This window comes from Euwallacea fornicatus, chromosome 22 (genome assembly GCF_040115645.1).
Source record: "Euwallacea fornicatus isolate EFF26 chromosome 22, ASM4011564v1, whole genome shotgun sequence".
Taxonomy (NCBI): domain Eukaryota; kingdom Metazoa; phylum Arthropoda; class Insecta; order Coleoptera; family Curculionidae; genus Euwallacea; species Euwallacea fornicatus.
This window is the reverse complement of record NC_089562.1, coordinates 1,528,945-1,552,390: the sequence shown is the minus strand read 5'-3', so window position 1 is coordinate 1,552,390 and position 23,446 is coordinate 1,528,945. Positions and strand designations below refer to the sequence as shown.

The following is a 23,446-nucleotide window of genomic DNA, read 5'->3' as shown; positions in this document are numbered from 1 at the left end:
AATTGTAATAAAGTCACTTTTCCATATAATGACGGAGAGTTAATCCTGTTTAGGTTGGGGCCAGAATCGACGCCCACATGAGCAAAGTTCTAAGGGCGCACCACAATGCTACCCTAACCTGCTTTGTAAGACACATAGCCCTGGAGCAGCCCTTCAACGTGTCGGTCCTGCTGAACGTACAATGTAAGCACTTTCATATATATTTTTATAGATAAGAGTTTTAACGGCTCCATAAAAATAGATACATGACTGGGGCATTTAAGGAGGGTCACATTCTTTGCGTCTTAATACGGAAATATATCATGGCGAGGCGGTCTTTTAGTGCCCTTTCTGCACTAAAGCCGGATATATTTTTATGACTTCCCGGCTGCTAATGAAGATGAAATTCTGTGCCATTGTATTTAAAGTTTAAACGTGCATGGCAGGATTTCGCATATAGAAGTTGACATTTTACATATTGTTTTGCGGAAAGTTCGCAGTTCTTAAGCAACTTCCATTTGATTTGAGTGATGCCGGAAGGGAGTTTTGAAAGTGCTCGTGCAGACCACCATTTGAATTTTCGTTTGAGTTTAATTTTCGCATGTGGTTCTGGTTACCTTCGCTTCTACACTGATAGGAAATTCAGGCACTCGGACCAGTGCGGTAATACGGCCTGCGAAAGCTTTCGACTTCTGTCTAACGTATTATCAAACATGCTAATGAAACAAGGACAGTCTATCAAGTGAGTGTATTAAGTGCGGGCTAGTGTGAATGTCTGAATTCGCTGTCTGTTAACCGTAGCCGGAATCATATGACAAGGCAAAGTGCTCAGTGACAGTCGTCAAAATAGATTCCACATACACAAATTCAGTTCCAGTCGATCTTCTAGCGCCAAAAAATTCTTCAAATCGCAAGAACTTTCTTTAAACAACGGTTTAATAAACGGAGAGGGGGTGGAAAAAGAACCACCCGGGGGAATCAAAAGAACGCTTCGCAGCGACATAGCCGAGGAAAGTCACCTTTTGCTGCCAGGATTTGCAAGGGATGACAACCTGGATAGTAAGTTCAAAGAAGCTGATAAAGACATGTAGACATTTATTGAGAAAATTGCAAGGAAGAGGACCATTCACGACGGATATGCTAAAAGAATTGAAGAACTTAAAAAGCTTTTTATCTACAATGGCCGAGAGGGCAAAAACAAAGTCGTAGAGACTTTAGCAGGTCTGTTCGAGATAATATAAAAATGAAGATGGAGGTTTGCGGTTTTATTTCCCCAATTTCAATATGGGAATTTGTTATGAAATTCCTGCTAGAACTCCCACTTGTAATCAATATTGGGCAGAAGTTTTTAAATAGGTGACTTAGTTTTAGAGGCGATGATTTAAAACTTTATTACTTATTTGAACAGTCAAATCTCCATGAAACGAGACAAAGGGTGTTAAGAGGTTCCTTCGATAAGTGAAACCACGAAAACGCCCATTCGGTTTACGTAAAATGAACTGTATTTAACTTGCACTTACTTTAAATAATGAAAGAGGCTTTGGTCTAAGTAGGAAGAGGGAGGATGCTTAATTGAACGGGTTACACACTATGATTTCGATCACATCCCTACACCGCCGCAGCTTCAACGCGAAGAGAAGAAAAAAAAGGCAAAAATTACCTCGATTATCCCTTAAGTACTAAACCCGAGGAATTCCAACCAGGGGCGCACCACCACCAAGAACCTTTACGGGCTATGGCTTAGCCGGATCCCATAAATCGCGGCCATCTGGGGAATATCTATACTTAGTCGCTTTTCCGGGAATATTGCAGGCCCAACGAATTGCCCATCGTGGCAATAGTCCCGACCGAGAAAGCTTCCTTTGACTAGTAGCATATTCCCCAGCCAAAACGTACCCTTAGTTTTGGCTTGATGGGCCATGTGGTCCGGCACTCAGATGGTATTCTCAGAACAAGTATCGCCGTACATGGACGTAATTTAAGAGATAAAATACAAATACCTAACAAAAACAAAATTAACAACAACAAACAAAAAAACAATAACTTAAAGTCCCTAACAAAGGAGCTATATGTAGTCATATCAGTCTGTGATGGTAAATAAATCCATTTGGTCCTCCACTTTTAATTAATAAATCCTTTGATTGGTTCTTTTACATTTACCTGGTTAATTTTAGACTTTCCTAAGCTATTAGCCCTGAAATTTTAACCAAGTGGTGTACATTTATCCATACAATACAAATGTCTTGACTTCCTCCTTCTAATTCTAACTCATTTGTGTCTCTGCTGATCAATCACACACTCGATCCTCCAATTTTAAATCAAAATCGTGTATAAATAACGTAGAATATATTTCCTATAAAAATAGCACAAAACACTACCAAGATCCTCAGGTTCGACCATAAGACCATGACAATGATTATTCCTCCCACACAGACTAATTTCCTATCTAATTGAAAAGCATTTTTTCACTCCTTTTCCTACACAAATAGCGATCTTCTATAGGTTTAAGGGCCCTTTAAAGATCTACCCAACAGTTTTAGAATTAATTACCATTTTTTCAATTATGTTTTCTTTCCATTGTAGATCACACTCAGCTCCTTATTACTTATACGTTTTTTATCTCTACCACCATTCCTAGAAGTATCATCGTGATGATGAGTATACCTTCCTGCCAATCTGAAGATCTTCTTTCACTGAACTGCCACGATCAGTTTTTTCGCTGCGTTTTTATGCCTCGACCCATGATTCTTATTGTGAAAGTCATAATGTTCCTTGCGACCAATCATGTTATTTCCAATACCGCTTTTCAAATGACGATAGGCATGTTCTTCAGCGTTAGGACGTCCTTCATGATCAAGTTCAGTGAAGTGATGATGTTCATAAACAACATTACAAGTTTCACTACCACTTTTTAACCTATGGACATGTTCATCAACACTGCGACCTCTGCTATGGTTGCTTGAGCTATGGTGTCCAGGCTGATGATAATCATATTCCATGCTGTGGGTCCTCAAGTGCTTTTCATGGCCGTAATAATCATAATATCGATCAAGATGATTCGCATGTTTGAGCTGACATTTATGTCCATAATAGCGATGTTTATGTTCATTGGGGTGTTCTCCAATTAGGTGATATTGATGCTGGTATTCGAGATTGCAATGATCCTGTTCGTGATAACGTTTGTACACATGGCGATTCTCAGGTCCATGTTGTCCATATTTCTTATGATAACGCTCGTGTCCAAATATTCGTTTTTTTGCTTCACAGTTCCCTTGCCTGTGTTTTTTGTTGGCACCACCTGTTTGTTTTTTATTTTCGGTAATGGACCAATGGCAAATAGTATTCACTGTAGTCCCTACGTCATTTGTATTTGTCTTCTTGATACATGGAATAAAATAAGCAACTTGGGTTTCTCTTTGAAAAGGGCATTTGTATAGAGCTTTGTACTTTATTACTTCGCATATTATATGCTCTTTCTCACTTCCATCCCTAATAATTTCCTTCACTTTATCTACAAAATTCAGCTTGCTTTCATAAGGAGACTTCCTCGTATTCGCTGGAGGCCTGTTGCACATCAATATGGGTGTTGAAGCTTCAATATTCCTTTTTATAATTTCGAGCAGGCACTCTGTAGACTCGTCTTCCGCCCTCTTCTTACTTTTCTTGTACTTTTTCGCATTACCTTGGCAAAGCACCATCAATCTACGACAACTGCAGTTCGTAGAGTTCTTCTTTGAAGAGGGCATCTTGGACTGCAGGCTAATATTCACGTCTTTCCCATGAGATTTCTCTGTATCAGCATAATCTATTTTAGACATCTCTAGAGAATTGTGATAAATCGGATAAGTCAGATTAGTTAGATTGGTTTCATGAATTGGACTTGGTGGTTCAATAATCGGACAGGGAGGAAGATTAATTGCGTACACAGCCTCGCAAGCAGCACTGCAGCAGGATTTTGTACTACATATTGAAGTAGTAGTAAAGCAAGACCTCTTATCCCTTGAATGGTGCTTAATACAAGTATTCCGTATTGATCGCTGACGAGAGCAATTAAAGCAGTAGGACTCATCTTCGACGCGCTCCTGCAGTGCCTGACTATGAAACTCGATGAACCTATGTCCTTTTTGTTCTAAAACGTTGGGTTTTGGGTTCTTCTGCTCAGGGATTCTTCTGCAGGGCAGGGTGTGGATCTTCTTGCACTCACAGGAGTGCATTCTAGTATATCACAGGGATGTTTACGAGGGGTGGGCAAGGCTGGAGATACGGAACCAACATGTAACCGACGAAACTGATACTAAACACGGCCCCGATCCATCTCATGCAGCAGGAATTAGGGGTGATCTTTTCCAGAAAATTGTTGCAGGAAGGTCTGGAGGTATAGACACTACAGCAGCATTTCAAGCGAGTAGGCATCTCATTTCAGGTTTGAACGCCGGAGGTTCGACTTTTTAACGAATAATTTTGGCAGTTAATTTGCAGACAAGCCTGTCATAGAGGGTTAGGAAATGTAGCCGAAATCTGATTAAATTGTCCGTCATCGTGCAAGCCCATTTAATATCGATTACCTCAATATGGGATTATGGGATTAAAAGCATGACGGCAATATTAATAGCTAATACACCGCCAAATAATGCATGACCTCTAGAGTACCTATCGGTGTAATATATAATGTTTGTCTCTATATAAGCGCATGGTAAATATTGGCGGAAACATTTGTCAGAAGGGATATATTTACATTGAGCTCTAATTGATTCATATGTGCATGTTTTGTGTAGATGTCTGGGCAAACTTAAACCTCACAGTCAAATCAAGTTAAATAATGGCAAAAATTCGTTGTAAGACTGAAGAGAAGCTTTAGGGGGATTTTAAAACTCCTCCCCCTCATCGCGTCGATATTCTCTATTCTGTTCTATCTGAAACCTGTTTAATTCATTTACATGTAGATCACTTTGGGGGCTTTAATTGAGTAACATTTGTGTGGGCCCGTGTGGAAACTGGAGGCTGACATCGACCTCAAATAACTGCCGAAACTCGCGGAAAAATGCCACACACGTTTTACCGAAACTTCAGGGGGAATATAAAAACTCCCCACTTTCGTCACTCTTACATTATCGATTCTTTTTATTTAAGCCTATTTAATTGAGTTGCGCGGGTATCTTTTCAGGGGCCTTAATTGGTGAGTTAAAACATTTAAAACAACATGAGAACGCCGGAGATTAGCCCTAAAATTTCCGCAAATTCGCCTCTAAAGTGCCATGAATGTTCATATAATTAGAGAAATTAGAAAACTCCTTTACCTAATCGCTCTGATGTTAGCCAGAGCGTTCAATCTAAAGCTTTGCGGCGTTGCAACTACTGAAAGTAATAATCTGAAATTGGGAAAAAAATACAACGTAATTCATAACGCAGCCCACACAAAGCAAATGCGTGTAGAGGACCTCAAAGCATGTTGATTTCTTAAATGCGTTTTTTTTATGCTTACGGTTTCCGAGATATCCGTTTCAGAAGACGAATGAGAAATTTGAAAGAATTCCGCATTTCAGGAAAGCCCTAAATTGGAATAACTATATTTGGGAGGTGTTTTTGTTTATTAACGTTTTTATTTGCTAAAATTTTGGGGTGGCTGAAAGATCAATAAGGGTTCGGTTTAGAGGTGGGTAACCTTTAAAATTTAACGAATTTTAAAAATTCTTATGAAGTTAACAACTACGGTTTAACAATACGATAATAAATTTTATTTTTATGTTTTTTTACTTATAAATTTTTCGAGAAATTGTTCGCTATTGCGAAAAAATGTGATTTGGTGCTCGAAACCATCAAATCGAGCAAAAATTAATTATGTGACTTAAAGACCAAAAGACCACGTTCCACCTGCCCTTCAATTGTTGTGTTGCTAGCACACGATTGTTGTAAAAGTGACGTTATTCAGGTTTATGCAGTTTACAAATTTTTCGAGTATTTTATTTTCGTTTGTGGTGATTTTGTGGTCAAAATAGCTGTAAAATTCACATTTCATGAATAAGTTGCTTTGATATCAGTATTGTGATTTTGTGCTGTACAAAGATATAACAGTGGGTCAGAACTAATCATTAATATGAAGTACTGATCAGAACTATGGATTCTCGCAAGGCGGAATAAAACAATATCTGATTTTTTTTCAGATACTCCCTCATTTGCCATATCAAGAGAACCAGGTTTTGGCTTCCCAATTCGCGAAGGTATCCCTGTATCACTAAAATGCGATGTGGATTCCAACCCCAAAGCAAAGCCCATATGGCAAAAGGACGATGGCGATCCCCCTGTAATGCAGAGCCCTAATGGTTATCTAAACTTCACTGAAATCAAAAGAGAGCATAGCGGATGGTACAAGTGCATAGCCAGGCATATGCTGGGCAGGTTCAGCAGCATTGGGTACTTTCTCAATGTTCGTAAGTATCTTAAAATTAAATATATCTCATGATTTCGCAAACTTTTTATTCTGTTTAGATGACATGGAGGTGACTCAAGAACCAGATTTCGATGTTGGTGAGCTGAGTTCTACAGGGAGACAGGTGGAGGTCTCTTTGGGTGGAGCCGTTCAGTTGGCTTGCCCTGCTGGTAAGCTTGAAAAAATCTCTTGTTAACCCGCTAAAAATGCTTGATTTGCGTTTTGAATTCCACAGTGCAGCCGAGGTTTAGTTTAGCGGCTTTCGCGGCCTGCGGGATAAATTTATTTCGTATTGAAATCCGGTCGACAACAAAACCCCGATATTTCCAAGTTATCTTCGTATAACGAATGCGAAAAACCGACAAGTTTAAGCCTTCGCATTCCGTTCGTGGCGAAGTTTTTCGTTTAGTTATGGCGTCTTTCTGCACGTTTGTCTGGGGTGGTTATGCGGATTTCATTTATAATTTCGAGAGTTTTATTAAATTACCGTCAAGTGTGTCAAGGGTGGATCCAGCATGAAAAAATGCTGAATAATTGTTTTATCTCGTGAAAAAATTTGACACAAAGGAAGAGCCACGCGCAAAAGCTCGCATTACAGATATACATATATATATGTATTTAAATAAACCTTCTTTCATTACTCTAGGCTAGGCCCGTTAGGTTCTTACACTTCAAAAATTCCTTAATGCTCTCCAAGCAAATTTACATATTCCATTACACCTTATTTTTCCCTTTCAGAACAAGCAGAAAGTTCAGTCAAGGAAACAATAAAATTTTTTAAATGCGCATTTCAATTGGGTTGCTCCTTTCTCCTCTCAATTCCATCATTAAGCTCCTGCTCTATCAATTAAAGGCAATGGACTAGTGCAATAAGGAGTCACCTCGGTACACGTCCATTATTCAAACATCCTTTAAATAAGAAAAATAAAATAAAGAACGTACCGGAAATTAATTATCCATAATTGCGATGCGCCTGCTTTGCTAATTGCCACCAATTAGGGAAGTTGGCGATGGAAAAAGTTCTATTAAAGGCAATTAGTTCGCACTACCAAGAACTTCTCTAGCTATAATTTACCTCTTCTGTCTATATTTTCGCGTAATAAACTTTTTAATCGAAAGTTTATTAATAAACACCAAGCGTTATTGGGAGAAAGGAGAGGATCTGGTGTGCTTTTCAATAATACACTTCAAGTAATGTTTCGGGGGTTTTGGAGCTTTTGAGGAACGTTTTTAGATCGGATCAAATGTAGCAGGATTGGGGGATTCTTTCGAGAGTGCCTCTAAAATACAGACACCTCAAGCTGAAATTTCAAAATTCCTGAACCTCATCTAAAGTGGAGACCTTTGAGCGTGTTTCAGATTATGATCCTCGGATTACAATAACAAGTTTTGTAGGTGTTTTTAATTTTCCATTAAGATTTGTTTTCGGTGGTGACACATTTTCAGTTTTCAATCTTCGAGGATGTGTGCGACGCTCAGGGATATTCAAGATATTCTACATCCATCCAAAAATTAATTTGGATTACTTTAGATATATTGGGATTTTAGTCCTATCGAAAGGTGTTCGGAGATTTCGCAAAGGCTTCCAAACTTTTATTTTAGTTTAGAATTCTTATTTTTTTCTTTTATTTTGTTTGGGAATAACGCCTCATACACAAGCGGGAGTTGTTGGAGGAGTGAAATTGCGGACTATTCTCGATTAAAACTAACTAAAAATAATATTGATCTTTTATTCAAGCTCGAACGAAATTCTTTGTTAACGTTTCGGCGGTACTCGGTAGTTCAAAACTTGGGAGACATTTTTAGAAAAGAAAAAAATAACAGAACTCAAATCCGCGGATTATGAATATGTAAAATGTGTAAGACACTCTGAAAACTTATCGCCTCAATCGCTGAAAGAACACCAAAAGGCACCGAAATTTGTGATTTGGTCATTTGCTCTAATTTAATCTTTCACCAACAAACGAAAATGTTGAGCCCGACTCAAGAAATACTCAAAAGGAATAATCTCTTTGAGTATCAAGAAAAATACCAGTAAGATGATGATATCAAAGATACATTTCAGCCAAACTCGGTTTCAATAAGAACTTAAACTTATTCTTGTTAAGACCTTCAAAATTTTGTTTTGTTCAATCCTGATTGCTCAAATTTGCCAATATCTTCGACTTAATTAAAAACACTGGCTGTGTCCAGGAATTTATTTACACTGAAATTAAAAGAATCTTTAACTAATGTGACTGGGACAAAAATTGACAAATCAATAATAAACAGAGGCGTATTGTGGCTTCCGCTTTATATCTCTCTCCAAACGGCTTCAGTATTGTATTTTGTCCCGTATTCTCCCGAGGGTCTTTCTGTAGACACCGCTATGCCTATGGAGCGCTCGGTCAGTGAGCACTGCTATTTCACACCCACAACAAGATCCCCATGCTAGAGCCGATTGTGTCCATGTGAACTTGCATGAATTAAGTGATTACAGTTGAAGCATTTTACCAGGGCTTCAGTTTTTTATGGAAGCTGATTTCTTTGGTCTGACCTAACAGATGACCTTCGGAAACTATTTACCAGATCAGCTTCGGATCTCTTCAACCGACACCTCTTTATTGCCCATGTACTATTCATTTTAGTTCGGTTATCTGTTCCTTTTTTCTCTTATTTTTTCCAGATTCTCAACACGGTCACAGATTTGTTACGGAGACGTTAACAAGTGTCTTCGTCCGAGTTCTTAGTAAAGGGTGAATATACACTAATGGACAACACTAATGAAACGTCTGAAATTTTCAGAAATAAATTTAGTTCTATCCTATGTAACGGTCATGTATATCATGTTTTATTTATTAAGTGTTCGTTCAATGCACGCAGTATACATTTTTATTATTATTATCGATTTTTTTTGCTGATTTACAATTTGTACTAGAACAAAAGTAAAGAAACTAGTTTGTCTCGATTTGTTGCAGTTTAAAACTGTGTTTTCTGTAGAATTCTTATACGAATTTAGTCTTAGCATTGCGAGCTGCATGCCGGAAGATATTTATCTGTAGACGTACAATTAAAAATTGTTAAATCCTTCCAGAACGGAACGAGACAAAAAGACACTGCTAAAAATTTTTCTTTGTACAAATCCGTAGTATTTAAAGTATTAAAGAGATATCGGACAAGAAATATTGTTACTAAAAGAAGTTGTGCTGGCAGGACAAGAAAAACAGGCAACGCCCAGACAGGCGAGTAAAAATTATTGCTGGGCAGCAACCGAATTTGGTAAATAATGAGGTGAGACTTGTAAGCAGACGACCGGCAAAACCACCATTGATTTTTCCGAAAAATCGAGAAGCACAATTTACTTATGTCCAAAGATATTGAGATCTGATATTTTGGAAAAAGTCACATTTAGAGATGAGACCAAAATAACTCTTTTTGGATCTGATGGGATAGCATGGGTAAAGCGTCCAGTTGATAAACGGTACGACCCCAAGTATATTTTACCCACAATCGAGCACGGCGGAGGTTTTACTCTTCTGTTCTCCTACAAAATGGCTTCAATTTATTTGATTGACGTAAAAATGGAGTTTCTAGACTTTAATATTTTTAAAAATGTAATAGAACCGTTTTGTGATGACAATCTGCCAGTTAATTGGATATTCCAGTACGACAACGGTCCAAAACAAAAAGTAGCAATCGCTACCATTTGGCTCAATGAATCGAACATCGTTGTTTTGAATTGGCCAGCACAAAGTCCAGACTTGAATCCACTTGAAAATACATGGAGTAAATGAAAAGCGCCAATTAGAAACAAAATGTTACAAATAAGGAAGATTAAAAACAATCCATTCGAAACCTGTGGGGGAATATGGATATATCCTAAATAAGTATTTTTCTTGAATTGATACCCAGAAAGTGTTTAGAGGTTATTAAAAATACAGGTTATGCTACCCGTAGATAAGTTGGTTGATTTTATTTTATGAAAAGTGTTGTTTATTGTCGATTTTTCCAGAGTTTCTTTAGTTTTGTCCAATAATTTTTTTATAGAATAATTTATGACTTTCTTTATAATACAAAGTATATGTAAAATATTGTAGTTTGCTTCTTTTATTGGCTTATGTACGTTGTATATAAAACTACGTTAGTTCAACGAAAATATTAAAAAGACAGTAATAGCGAAAGTTTCCTTAATTTTGTCCGTTAATGTAATTCTCAATTAGACGTATTTGAGAATGCTGTGAAATTCTACCACTCCAAAATCCTCTATTTGTGTATGAGGCGTTATTCTCAAATAAAATAGAAGACAAAATGAACAGTTCGCTTCAAACACATAAAACAAATTTAGATTTTTTTTAACAGGCATCAGTGGATGTTGGGCTCGAGTCGAATCTGGAACAGGTCGCTTGGACCCCATAGGAGCCTCTCAGGAGCTCCGACTGGACAACGTCCTCTATCAAGAAGGGGGAGAATACAGATGTGTTGCTCCGTCCAAAGAGAGCACCAAGCGACTTGAAGCCATAAGAAACGCCACGACTGTTAAAGTCATAGTTACGGGTAAGTGTTTTCGATCTTGAGTAGGAAAGTCTCAGCTTGCGAATGTTCCGGAATTAGCCTCAAGGAACGCACAAAACTACTTAACAAGTATTAACTCACTTCGCTCAATTACTGTTCATTAAATTTCCATAAGTGCTGCATTAAATTACACGCGGCAGCAGCAGCGAAACTTGTTTCGTTTCGCTGTTAAGTTCAACTTAAGAAGTGTTTAAAGTTGGAACCCAATTTAGTTGTTGAACGCCGCTCGGTTGCACAGAGGACGCAGTTTCTCTGGGTTATTTTAATTAGGTAATGTCTTGATGAAAATATGATAAAATCGAGGTGGATATAACAAAAGCTGAAAGTCATCTTTTAGTTAATTAAGCACGAACAACTACAATAATTGCGATAATTAACGGGAGCTTTTGTCTTCGGTGCAAATTAATTGCCAGCAGAGACACTTTTGTTTGCTAAATTCCCTTGTTGTCGATATGTATGTAGAGGAAAAGTCCCTCTCGGAGTCTCCAAGGGCCTTTCGCCGGTCGTAATCCAGCTTCATATCGATTAAGCCATCCGGACTGGCAGCGGTAATGCTGTCATTTATCTTTGGGCTCTGCAAGTCTGCCACTTTCAGTTCTTGAAATCTTGTTAAATTTCTATTATTCCGTATTCGCTTACACGGCAAAGGCGTCCGCGTTTTTTTCCAGAAAACGTTCCTCTCGAACCATTTAGCACCGGATTTTTCAACTTGACTCTCCCGAGAGTTTAATTTCTTTCTCTAAACATGAAAAAGTTAATTCAGTTGTGCTTGTTTCACATAACAAAAAGATTATTCTAAATCCGGTGCAGCGGAGGTGTGGGAATTTCGAAAGACACATTTGTGTGAACGCTAGAATTATTATTATTACTCTGTTATCTCGGGAAAGTTTGCAGATAGCTCCAAAGAAGATGTTTCTGCCTTTAATTATCATTGTAGAAATATTATAGATCCTAATGGAGAGGAGGGGAAAGCTCGAGGGAAAGGAATTCAGACTGAGCTTTGGAATTAGAAGACTCCAAGTTTCCGTTTATACAGAGTGTTGTTGAATAAGTGTCCGATACTTCGCAGGGCGACTTTTCAAGGAGTTTTTGGAAAGTTCTTATAAACTTGTGTCGTAGCTCATTTAGTTTTCAAACAATGGAGAATCAGAGTTGAAGGAATAAATCACACATCCGTCGATATCTTTGGACCTCTTCCATCTAGCTTTATGAAATTTCGTAAAACTAGCTGGGGGTTTTTTGGGACTGAGAAATTCAACCTCGTCAACGATTTAATTGTCTCCCCTAGAGGGCGCCACAAGTGACCATTGGGGCACATTTAACTATTGTCCGGTGCGTTTACGAAAAAAAAAATTAAAAAGTATGCGGTGGAAAAGAAGAAAAGTTGAAATAAACTAATACTTATAATTTTCTTCAAAATCGTAGCGACCGTTTGTTATTTTTTATGACTTTAAACTGAAGGGGATAGTCTAGTGTCAACATCTGAAAATAAGCACATTTTCAACATTTTATTTTTTCAAAATGCATTGCATATAACTGGGCAAACCTTTTTTCTTCAAAAGGTATGATTTAGGACAGTAGAATATATATTTTTTCACAATATAAGAATATGTTTTTATTTATTCGTAAAGCTGTTTTCATCTCCGTTAAAAAATATTATTTCCGCTGGCGCAGGTAGGCAAAGTAAAGAAGCCAGGACACACGCTTATAAGAACAATCCATTGTAAACCTATCTTAAAAGTCTTCCCGTTAAATATCGCACACTTACTCAATGACATCCCGTATACACATAAACGTAATCACGGATAAATTCGTTCATGAATCGTTTCGTAATTCTGCCTAAAAATCTAATTAAAGCCTTGATATTACGTCTCAAAAATTCTCGAAATTCAGAAAGTTCAAAATGTTCGTTTTTTCACCAAGGGCGTAAAGTTCAACTGTTACACCCGCAGCCGAAAGTTATTATCCAATCTGTGTCAGGGAAACTAACATTCGGATAGGGGTAAAAGGATTTTGTTCCAAAGCTGCAAACAATATTTTTTGCACCACGAGGAAACTGTCATGAAATTACATTATTTTTACGCATAAATGGATGGAAACTGTTTGTTTAAATTTTAGTTTTCATGGCGGAAACAATGAGTTTACGACTAACGGGCGTCGTCTATTTTTACGGCCCGTCGCTCACGGCAACGGACCGTAAAGTTACAATAACACCAATCACTCTTGGCAACGGGCTGTAAAGTAAAATAACGCCTGTTAGTTTTTTACTCGCCTTTAATGAAATGACTTATCAAATAAATCGAATATTATCATTTGCGCGTAAAACGTTGCACCTACTAAGGGCTGAAGGAACAATTATGCCCTTGACCGAATATGGGACTGCCGTTGGACCTTCAAATTTCTTCTGCGGGAATAGTCTTATTCTATCAGTCTTCTATATGTACATAACAATTGTATATTTTTTTCGGCGAGTGGTATTTATTTCCGTGTCTCAACAACTAACAATTGTGTCAAAGTGAAATAATGGAAAATAAATTTAATAGTTTTTAAAATTATATTCAGTATAATAGCCCGTAAATTAGAGGGCGTAAAGTTGTGCTTCACACTCAGACGTGCAAAAATGTATTTTCGAGAATTTGGCGATTGTTCGTGTTCCTGCTCCTTTTTTGGAATTCCACAGGAATTTAAGGGGAAGTTAAAACTCCCTTTCGTCGGTCTCTGTTCGGCCTTCAAACTTGCAACGCCCTGAAGTGGGGTTTTCGCCATCCTTTGAAATATTTCGGCGCAAAGAGACATCGTGTGCGGGTAGGGCGGCAGGCGGAAATGGTATAAGATACGTACTAACACATTAAAATTCATATGCACATCTTGAACCTAAAAAACGTGAATCTCGACCAAAATAATAGACAATCTAAAACTGAAACGATTCAGACAACCGGGGCCTCCAACGCCGAAGATGAACCGATACATGAAGATGCGAGATACGATCTTATGGAATATCGATACTTTACCTTTCGATAGCCAATACGTTGTAACGATATATTCGTATTCGTATATTTGCGATATCCATGCGATTTGTTGCTTATCGATATTTTAGCGTTCGATAACGTAAACAATGATTCGTTGGGTACGTAATCTAGGAATTACGATTGAAAGTGCCTAAATCAGTTGCTTTCTGCGAAAAAAGCAAAATGCGAGCAGGTGAGTTGTTAATTAAATCGAACACTTAAATAAATGATATTAATTTTTTTCAGTAAAGAAATATTTATCAATAGGTAAAACGAAACTTTGAATAGTTGCTGAAAATGTCCTCATTCAACTTCAATGCACGCACTGGCGCATCCTAACATCGATTGTCAACCACATTGAAAAATTCTAGGCGTATCTCTTATCTGATTGCATGAATCCCTTATCCGTTGAATTAATTCTTCTTCAGTTTTTACCGGAGTTTTACAAACAAGGGATTTTATATGCCCCCAAAAGAAAAAAATCGAGCTGATTTAAATCCGGTGACCTGGGTGGCCGTGCCTGTGCTCAATGTGGAAAAAACATAAAAGTAAAAAAAAATCAGTAGGACATAAATAACTAGAGTGGCCATCAATAACACTGCCAAATTTCAACAAAATGGCCTAAAGGATTGTTAAGATTTTTACAAAAAAAAAAACATTTTTATAAGGAAGTTTGACACTGTGTAACTGAAAATTGAAGCATTACCGCATTCTCTAAGCTTATATAAACTTTTTAACTTACAATCACTCAAAGAATCACCCCTTAATATTTAGCCACATACTTAAATATCATCTCGTATATTCTACGGATCGTGAATCCCTAGTTTCAGTTCAGCAGCCACATTTATGAAAACCTGTATTGGACAAATGCGTGCGTGTGTTGACCATGCGGTGTTTATAAATGACACCACTGGCACGCCATGTGCGTGGCACTAAAGGTGGTGATGCGCGATTCGGTAGTACTGAACCTATAGTTGAATCAACGTATCTTTGCACTTCATCAACGCAGCGTCATTAATATTCATGCGGTGGAATAAATTGTCATTTTAGTGCCACCTGTTACTAAAAGAGATATTACAGGCTAGCTTATGCTGCATGTAGAGTTTCATGAGATTACTCTTTTGAGGCATTTTCAAAGTTTCATACATACCAAAGATTTGACATCGAAACATAACATCTCTTAGGAATATGTCCAAATATTTGATGTTATTAAATGATGTGTGTTAACTTTAAAAGGATTTTTCCATTTTCGTTTTCACATAATTAAAAAACGTCATACAAAATCTCACATGGAAGTTTTTATATTCGTCTCCCATATCAACCTTAAAATGCCTTCATACCCCCTTTTTCCGTGTCAAAATATCCGGGATAACGGAGCGATATCCCAATTTGATGTCATGATAATGAGTTCACAATTTATCTCAGTTAGCCCTAGTTACTCTCTTCGATCCACAGGCTAATGGTCCAAGTTTTTATACTTGTTTTAAACCAGAGGTAAATGGACTCAGGTGAAGGTTTATAGGGTTTTTATGGCTTTACGTTGTAAGAGTTTAGTGGATTTTGATGGGTATGTTTCGAGTATTTTTCAGCTATTAGTGTTCAAATTTTGCAGGTTTAAATGTTTTAAACTGGAAAATTGATTTATCAAAAGTTATGAAATCTTTTTGAAACTGAGAGACTTACGCTAGGGGATTGTAAATGATACTGCATTAAGTTATTGTTGTTTAATAAATCTATATACTATACCTTAAGAATATGCCAGAACGAGTAACTTTTTGAATTGGAGATCGTCAGTCCTATGTAATATATAAATACAGATGTTGGGAAAAAACCCAACATAAATCAGCGTTATCGCTGGGTACCAATTAGGCCCTAAAGACGTTGGAACAATCCCTAATACATCTGCTGCATTGCACCCCGCGATGCAGCACTTACCCTCACGTGTTTAAACCCGGCCACCGTGATGGCACTGGTTCCTTGAATTATCGTTGTCCCGATTTATGGGGGGCACCAGATAAATCTGTCAAGGGAACCAGAGAGCCACATCTGGGTTTTGACCGTGAAGATTCTTAGGAAAAAACTTTCCACAGAACTAGGGGGCGGTGTCAGTTGGGATTGGTTAAGATCTTTTCGTGGTAATCTCCCTCCAGCTCCACCATCCCTGGGACGCAAATAATCTAGGACTCCCAAAAATTCATTCTCTCAAAGACAATACTCGCGAAAGCTTCTTCCCGTTTTGTGGACACTCTCGATCCTTGAACGCGGACTCCCTCAAAATCTCTCTCATATAACTTAACTCTAAACCAGTGCTCGCGAAATCTCTCTCTCTCTCTCTCTCTCTCCCGTTTCTTGGACACTGCTCGATCCCTGAAGCGGAATACCATCCAAACCTCTCTCACAACTTTACTTCAATCTCTACTTCATAACTCTTTTACAAGACACCCTTCAACCTTTATACGTATCATTCTCAGATCTCGGGCGACCCAATACCGACTCTGTAAATATATGTATAAAAAGTGTATATAAAGTTGTAAATCGTAGTGTAACTTAAAGTGATATCTATAGTAAAAGTAAATTATTTAATTCGTGCTACGGAGTTTGTATTCCCTGAACCCTTGAACCCCGTTTACAATCAATTGACGCATCAGCGTCTGGTCCTTCGAATTAATAACTCACACCAGCAAAATAGGAGATACCTCTTCGGGTGCCTTGTGAGGCAGTCGTGTGACTAAAAGCCCCTGGCCTAAACAACAGACTACATTAAATCTATTTAAGTTCTTTCGATGAATCTGCCTATAATTGGGTAAACTACCAGCCTAGTTGACTTACGCCCCTCGTGGCCTTGGAAACTATTGGTTCGGTTACTTGTCATTGTGCCAATACTTGTCAATTAGCCTGATTTCAACTTGAGTGTTCTTGATACCTATCCAATTGAGCTCTGTGGTGTTCTTGCAGTGTTTAATTTACACAAAATTGTGCAAATTTATTATTAAACCGACAACTCCGGAAAGAGAAATTCAGCAAAAGTTCTCATTTCCCATCCCTCAAACTACCAAACCGATGTGTAGATTTTCAATTTAAATGCAAATATTCGCCCGTCTTGCAAGTTAAATAAAAAATATAAATTCGAAATGTTCGAGTTTTCTGTCATCCAAGCATGTTTGTATCCGAATTGGGAAGAATTCCTATACATATTTGAATAAGCTGCAAAATCTTACAAAATTTGCTGGCTCAAAATGAAACTATTTGGCCTATTTATTCTTTGGGCACTCTGGCAACCTAAATTTGTGCTGATAAAGATAAAGTCCACGTTAAGAGCGATTTGCATTTCAAAAGAGGTTTAATGCTCTATGATGAGAGAATATAGAGAGAATTTGCGAAATAACGATTCTCCTCTTCGTTAGTGTTTTCGATAGCCATAATAAGAATAAAACTCGAAAACAGACGATAAATCGCTCCTCATAGAGTTGCCAGAAACATCAATAATGGCAGAAACTTTCAAGGAAAGTTCACATCGTTATTGCGCGTCCACGATAAGTCAGATCCAAACTTGAAAGTGCATTTATTATTTGCTGACGGCCATCTTTGCTGGAAATGGAATTTCATTTTAAATTTCTCCCAATGGAAAGTTGAGCTTCCTTCATAATTTGCCTGCAAATTAAATTCTGTTGCAGAGTGCTCTTGGGTCTGGATTATTGAGTGATACACCTCTCGAAATATGGGTGCCAGATCCAGACTCCAACTTGGGGATTGTTGTGGTCGTTTCGAGTGGGAATTGAGTGTCTTAGAGATATTCTGTCGTTTGCAGTGTTTCATTTCATTTTACAAACTGATTTAGGTCACGAGATTTATAATAATTTCACCTAAAATTTACATATGTCAATCTAAAATTGGCGTCATTCAGATTTAGGGCGCAAAATTAAATCAGCTTGCCTGGAATTCCAAATTCAATTACCCAAAAGTACCCCGATAGAATGACAGACTTCATTTCCTGACTCCCCGAAGGACATCGCCAAAAATGACTTTAGGGCCGGGAATATTGAAATTTGGATATGAAAATTAATTAGTATATTCGATTAAGTGCCAAGAATTATTTGGTTTTTGCCGTACGAAAATAAATTACATCTGCTGGAAGCAGCGTTACATTATTTGAACTCTGGGTCTCTAGGGCTCGTCTCTACGGCATGCCTTTAGGGCCGAATTAAATTGAATCCTTAATCCAGAAAAAACCTGAAACTCGGATATAATGCCTTCATTATTATTTTTTTTTTAGGGTCTGCCAGTGAAGGTTCGAGCTAATTTGTTCCGGAAAACGACCCTTTTTACTTTGGGGATGATGCCCATGTCTCAGGTTGATTTTAGCAGAGAAATTAGCTTTCGGTTTCCATTAGATAATATATATATCTTTCCTAACGACAAATCCATATATTTTGGTGAACCGAAATTTAAATTTTGCCCCTATTACCATCCAGCTGATATCATGATGGGAGTCGTTCGTTTTAAAAGACCGAAGCGGGTTTTTCCCCTGCCATATCATAAAGACAAATGAATCAGCGTCAACTTTGACGGCTGCAGCTCCAACACGAAAGGAATTTATAATAGGGGATGTGTCTCCGGAAACGTAAATTATACCTCGGTTATCAACCGGGATTAGGCCCCAGGATTTTCGGAGTTTGCACATAATTACCTGATTACCATCCGACAATATTACGGGCTTAAAATATGGCTTTTTTTCGTCAACGGGAGCAGATAAGACGTTATGTGTTTCGCGAACAAAAAGCCAAGGGAATAATGGTTCGCGGGAATCGAACCGATTGCCTTGTCTGAAGAGGCCCCATTGTTTCACCAAGATTAATATGTCTTTAGCAGATAACAAATGACAAATAGTGGTCGGTGGGATCGTCTCAGATGAGCTGTCATCGAGGAATATTTATCATTTGTAATTGCTTGCATGGGCTTTGTGCTGTAACCTTGAACTCAATGGGGTCGTGAGATATCCTGATTAATATCTGTTTGTGTATACCTGAATTGTGAGAAAGGGGAAATTGTCTTATGGTGGTAGTAGAACTGGAGACACAAGACACGGAAATGACGCATAAATTTAATACTCATGCTCCGCTGCTTTTGCAAAATCATCGTCGTCAACAAGGACAGCCTGAAAAACAGGAAAATCAGATCCTCCCAACGTTCAATATTTATCAGTAGAGTTTAGTGGGAGACTTTCAACAATAGCAATAGATGAGCAACTGAACAAAACTGAAACTCTTCCGTCAGACGTTAATTCAAACTGTCCTTTCTCAATACTAAAATGCTCAGTTTACTTCAATCTGCGGAAAAGGAGATTACCAAGTCAGCCAGGAATCGGAATCTTTCGAATACTTGTCATTAGTCCAATCGTAACTCTCCTGGAAGTTTAGATCCTAAAATTGCTTAAGCAAGGGCAATATGCGAGCGTCCGGAGTAGTGAGTGCGCATCCGACGCGCGTCTAGACCAATTGCGGTGCTCAAAGCTTAAGGCTAATGCAGACTTAAATCAAGCAGACATAGTTGATTATTATGAAGTTTTCTCCTATCGCGTTGAATTATCTCGTAATAGAATTATTTAAGGCTTTTCCCTATCATTAATTTGGTGCTTTTCTACTCATTTCACTTCTTCTTTTGTTTGAAAGAAACGAGGAGATTTATTGATTGTACAGATTGTGGATTCTAACATAATACGAATTTAATATTCAGAAATGTAAAAGGCACAAAACCTTTAGGTGGTGCTAATGTGACTTTCCATTATGATCATAACACACGGTGGCGACCGTAGTTTAGACGATAATTTTCGTGTTAGAAAATTGTGCAGTATATACTCACTGTGCTCGCTAGCCGATTAACTAATCCTGTAAAAAAATGTATTGTTATTCCTCAAGATGAGAAAAATCTTTCTTGCAACGTTATGATTGCGCTTCTTTAGTATTTCGTCCGACTACCATCACGTTATTATGGTAATTTATATAGGGTGTCCTTGACCTACCTTGCTACACTTTAGATGGTACTTCTACACATGTAATTCTACCAAAAATGTAAGATTGAAATTTTCGAAAAATTCAACCCATTTTGTTTTATCTCAATCTAAATACCTCCGCACCTTTCTTTGCATTGACGCTGCAAAAATTCTAATAATACCGTTGGAAAGGCAGTTGAATCTTCTGTTTTATACTATTTTGAGTTCATCTTATGTACCCTTTGCTGAGTTTTCAGGGTCCTGAAAGTGAAACTTTTTTATTTCTTTCTTTTTGTTAAATTTTCAACTGTCCATTGTTCAAAAAAATTCCTCATCTTATACCATCCCACACTTTATGAAAAACATTTACAACCTTTCTACCGTAGCACCGTGTCTTTAGTTTGCCTTACTTTTAAAAGAGTGATGGAGGTATCAGCTATTGAAAATCTCTTGCACAGAGAAAAACCGAATTTGCGAAAATTTAAAAACATTTTAAACGAAACACAAATATTATTCAAAATGCCCTTCCTAATGGCGCCAACACAGCTTATACCTCTGAATAATAACCGATCTGTTTCACCTATTTGGAGATAACCTGCACGTATTCCTTGATCAAGTTCTTCAATTGTGTCCACATTGTCTCTGTACATAAATGTTTTAACCTATCTCAAGTTTTTTGCAAATACAGTTTTTCTCTGTCCAGGTAGTTGCTAATGACTGACGCCTTCCTCGCCCTTTTAAAAGTAAAATAACCTCAAGAACCGTCCCATGGTAGAAAGGCATTAAATTGTAAGTGGTTTTATGAATTGCGAAATGGCATAAGATGGTGAATCTTTTGAAGCAATGAACAGTGAAAAATATAACAGAAAAAGAGAAATAAAATTTTTTTATGTGCAGACCTATGAAAGATCAGCAAAGTGCAAATGAGATTAACTTACAATAGTTGCTTAAAATGGAAAATTTCAGTGGCTTTTCAGTGGTACTACTAGAATTTTTGTAGCATTTGCAAATGAAGATAGGGGGATATTTAGATTACAAAACACAAGTTCTCAAAAATTAAAGAATGAAATTTTCTTAAAGTGGGCGAAGTTTCCCGAAATTTTCTATCTTTCATCTTTGGTAGCATTTGATGTGTAGAACCACCTCTTGCAGTTTGGTTAGGTAGCTCGAAAACATCCTGTAAAATGGAAATCAACGTGAGCTAACGTAACGTTTCGATATCTGGGTTGAGTTAAACCCATGATTTATTAAGGGTTTCATTTTTCCAGACAATTTAATTTAATCCGTCTTTGGTGTTAACGCTGGGTTTTATTTCAAACTTATATTTTTATATAAATTAAAAACTCCCGCCCTCCATCGGTCTGCATAACAAATCAACGTTTAAACAATTCCACAGTAATTGAAAAATTTAGACAGATTTTTCCTCTCTTTAACACAACCGTACTAATTCGCAACTTGAAACATCATTCATATTCGATGTTCATATGTAAAGTTTCGTTGATTCGGTGTCGTAAAGTTGGGGAATTACGGCAGTTGATTTACAGCACTCGAGGTGTGCGGAATTCTAAAAAGTCTCTCTTGTTAAGCGACATATTTGCTTAAAATTGTTATTATTCGCCTGTCGTGGGAAAGTTTGAACAAGCCCCTAACGAAGACATTTCCGTTCTTAATTGTTATTGCCCAAAGGCGGCGAATAAGGGAAGAAAGGCAATCAGGCTTCATTTTCAAAATTCCTAGCCCACATCTGGGTTTATTTTGAGGCTCCATTATATGCGGATGTTTGAAGACTTCTTTCTGAAATCGATTTACCAATGAGGGCAAACTTTATCCTAAAAACGGCTAAACTACAGAAACAACTCGTGGTAATGAGTTTGAAATTTGTCCCAGCTTCGTTCAGTTACTTCCAACGATCTTTCGTTTAATGGTCCGCGTTTTTATGCTTGTTTTAAATATGAAAAATGGCGGGATTAAGTTTGTCGATTTTTCAGTTTTGCGGTTCCTGGTGCATCTGAAAGTTAAGTATTTAATAGACAACAGTTAAGGGCGATATAGCCATCTCAAGGCATTACACCGCGCTCCTAAGACCCGTTGAGTAATTACCCGTTCATTGAAGTGGCTTAAACTCCGGAATCAGCAGCGCTTAAAGCGTGAAGCGCGTATAAGTTGTTGGCAAGGGATTCAAAGGGATCCTATCTCCTTTTCTGCTTATTCGGGCCCTTTAAGACGCATTTGTATTAAACACGCACCGTCATCTTAACGATCCACTCCGCAAACTGCTAACTACATCCGAATACGAATGGTGGGATATTTCCAGCCCTGAATCATAACTCTACGGTTAAAATACCGTAACAAATGAAACTGCGCCACATCCGACCGTAGTAATAATTATTGCACCTTCAACGCAAACAACCCTATTATTTAGAGTAATTGCTGCAGATAAGGGCGCAGTGTCACCCTTTGCAATGAGGGAGTTTGTTTCGACCGGTTGGTTGCATACAAACTGGACAAATTGGAGCCGAAGACCGATGCTAAAGCTGGAGGGCTTGAATCAAATTTGAGTAATTGCATTTTAGGTTTTAATAAAAGGGATAAATGGATGACTAAGGGAGGGATTGAAGTGTGAGAAGAAGATTTAAAGTTTCATAATAACAGTTCCATCCGAATATAATGGGACAAATAAATCTGAAACGTCACATTAACGTCACAGCATATTTAGACCCTAGTGAGACTCCAAAATTCTTGTGATAAATTTAAAATGCTTTAACGTCACATGACTAGGCGCTATATGTATCTATGTACTGCGTAATGTTCATACGCGTAAATTATTATCCAAATATGGTTGAAGCAATAATAAATGAACGCCCGCAAAAGCCACATTAACTTGCGTTTCAGTAACGCCATATTCAACTTTACCACAGAAACTTTCAAATTTCACTTTGCTACTGGGAATCTAAGAAAAAATATTAAAACGTCACGTTAACGTCTCAGATTAGTTAGCACGTAAGTTTCAAACATATGAATAACCATCCCAATGTACATGTATGTATGTATTTGCATCCATCATATATTAATACCGATAAAACTTACATTAACTCACAGCAGCGCCGGACATTGTAGCAACGTTATGCATGAACTTGCGAAACTTAAGCCGTTATTAGGATGTTTTATAATGTCAAGATGTGACATTCAATTACAAGAAAATCAACCCTGAAACGTTGCATTGAAGTTGTAGTCTAGTTAGTTCTTATATGGAATGTACTAGTTAAATATTTTTCCACATATTAATTACGATCTATGTATTTTCGCAGCGCTCCTAAGTGTACATCCATGGAGGATCACTTACATGTCACTTGAAATTTATGTAGATGCTACAGTGAAACCTATAATCGCAACCGGGAAGTTACCGACACAAATTTGTCTTTTACGTGAGTTATTGTTAGACAGAGAAAGTAATCAAATTAAACATAGGTCAAATTGACTGTACCAGATACG

General features: G+C 37.6%; 1 protein-coding gene across 2 annotated transcripts in view; it reads left to right on the top strand.

Moving 5' to 3' along the window:
• Positions 1 to 23,446, top strand: part of tei (teiresias) — a 169,062-nt gene that overhangs the window by 130,853 nt on the left and 14,763 nt on the right. For both annotated transcript variants that reach the window (XM_066295209.1, XM_066295210.1), the window contains exons 6-9: positions 54 to 183; positions 6,141 to 6,407; positions 6,466 to 6,576; positions 10,745 to 10,939. In XM_066295209.1, coding sequence (XP_066151306.1) covers positions 54 to 183; positions 6,141 to 6,407; positions 6,466 to 6,576; positions 10,745 to 10,939 — 703 coding nt within the window. The remainder of the gene's footprint in view (positions 1 to 53; positions 184 to 6,140; positions 6,408 to 6,465; positions 6,577 to 10,744; positions 10,940 to 23,446) is intronic.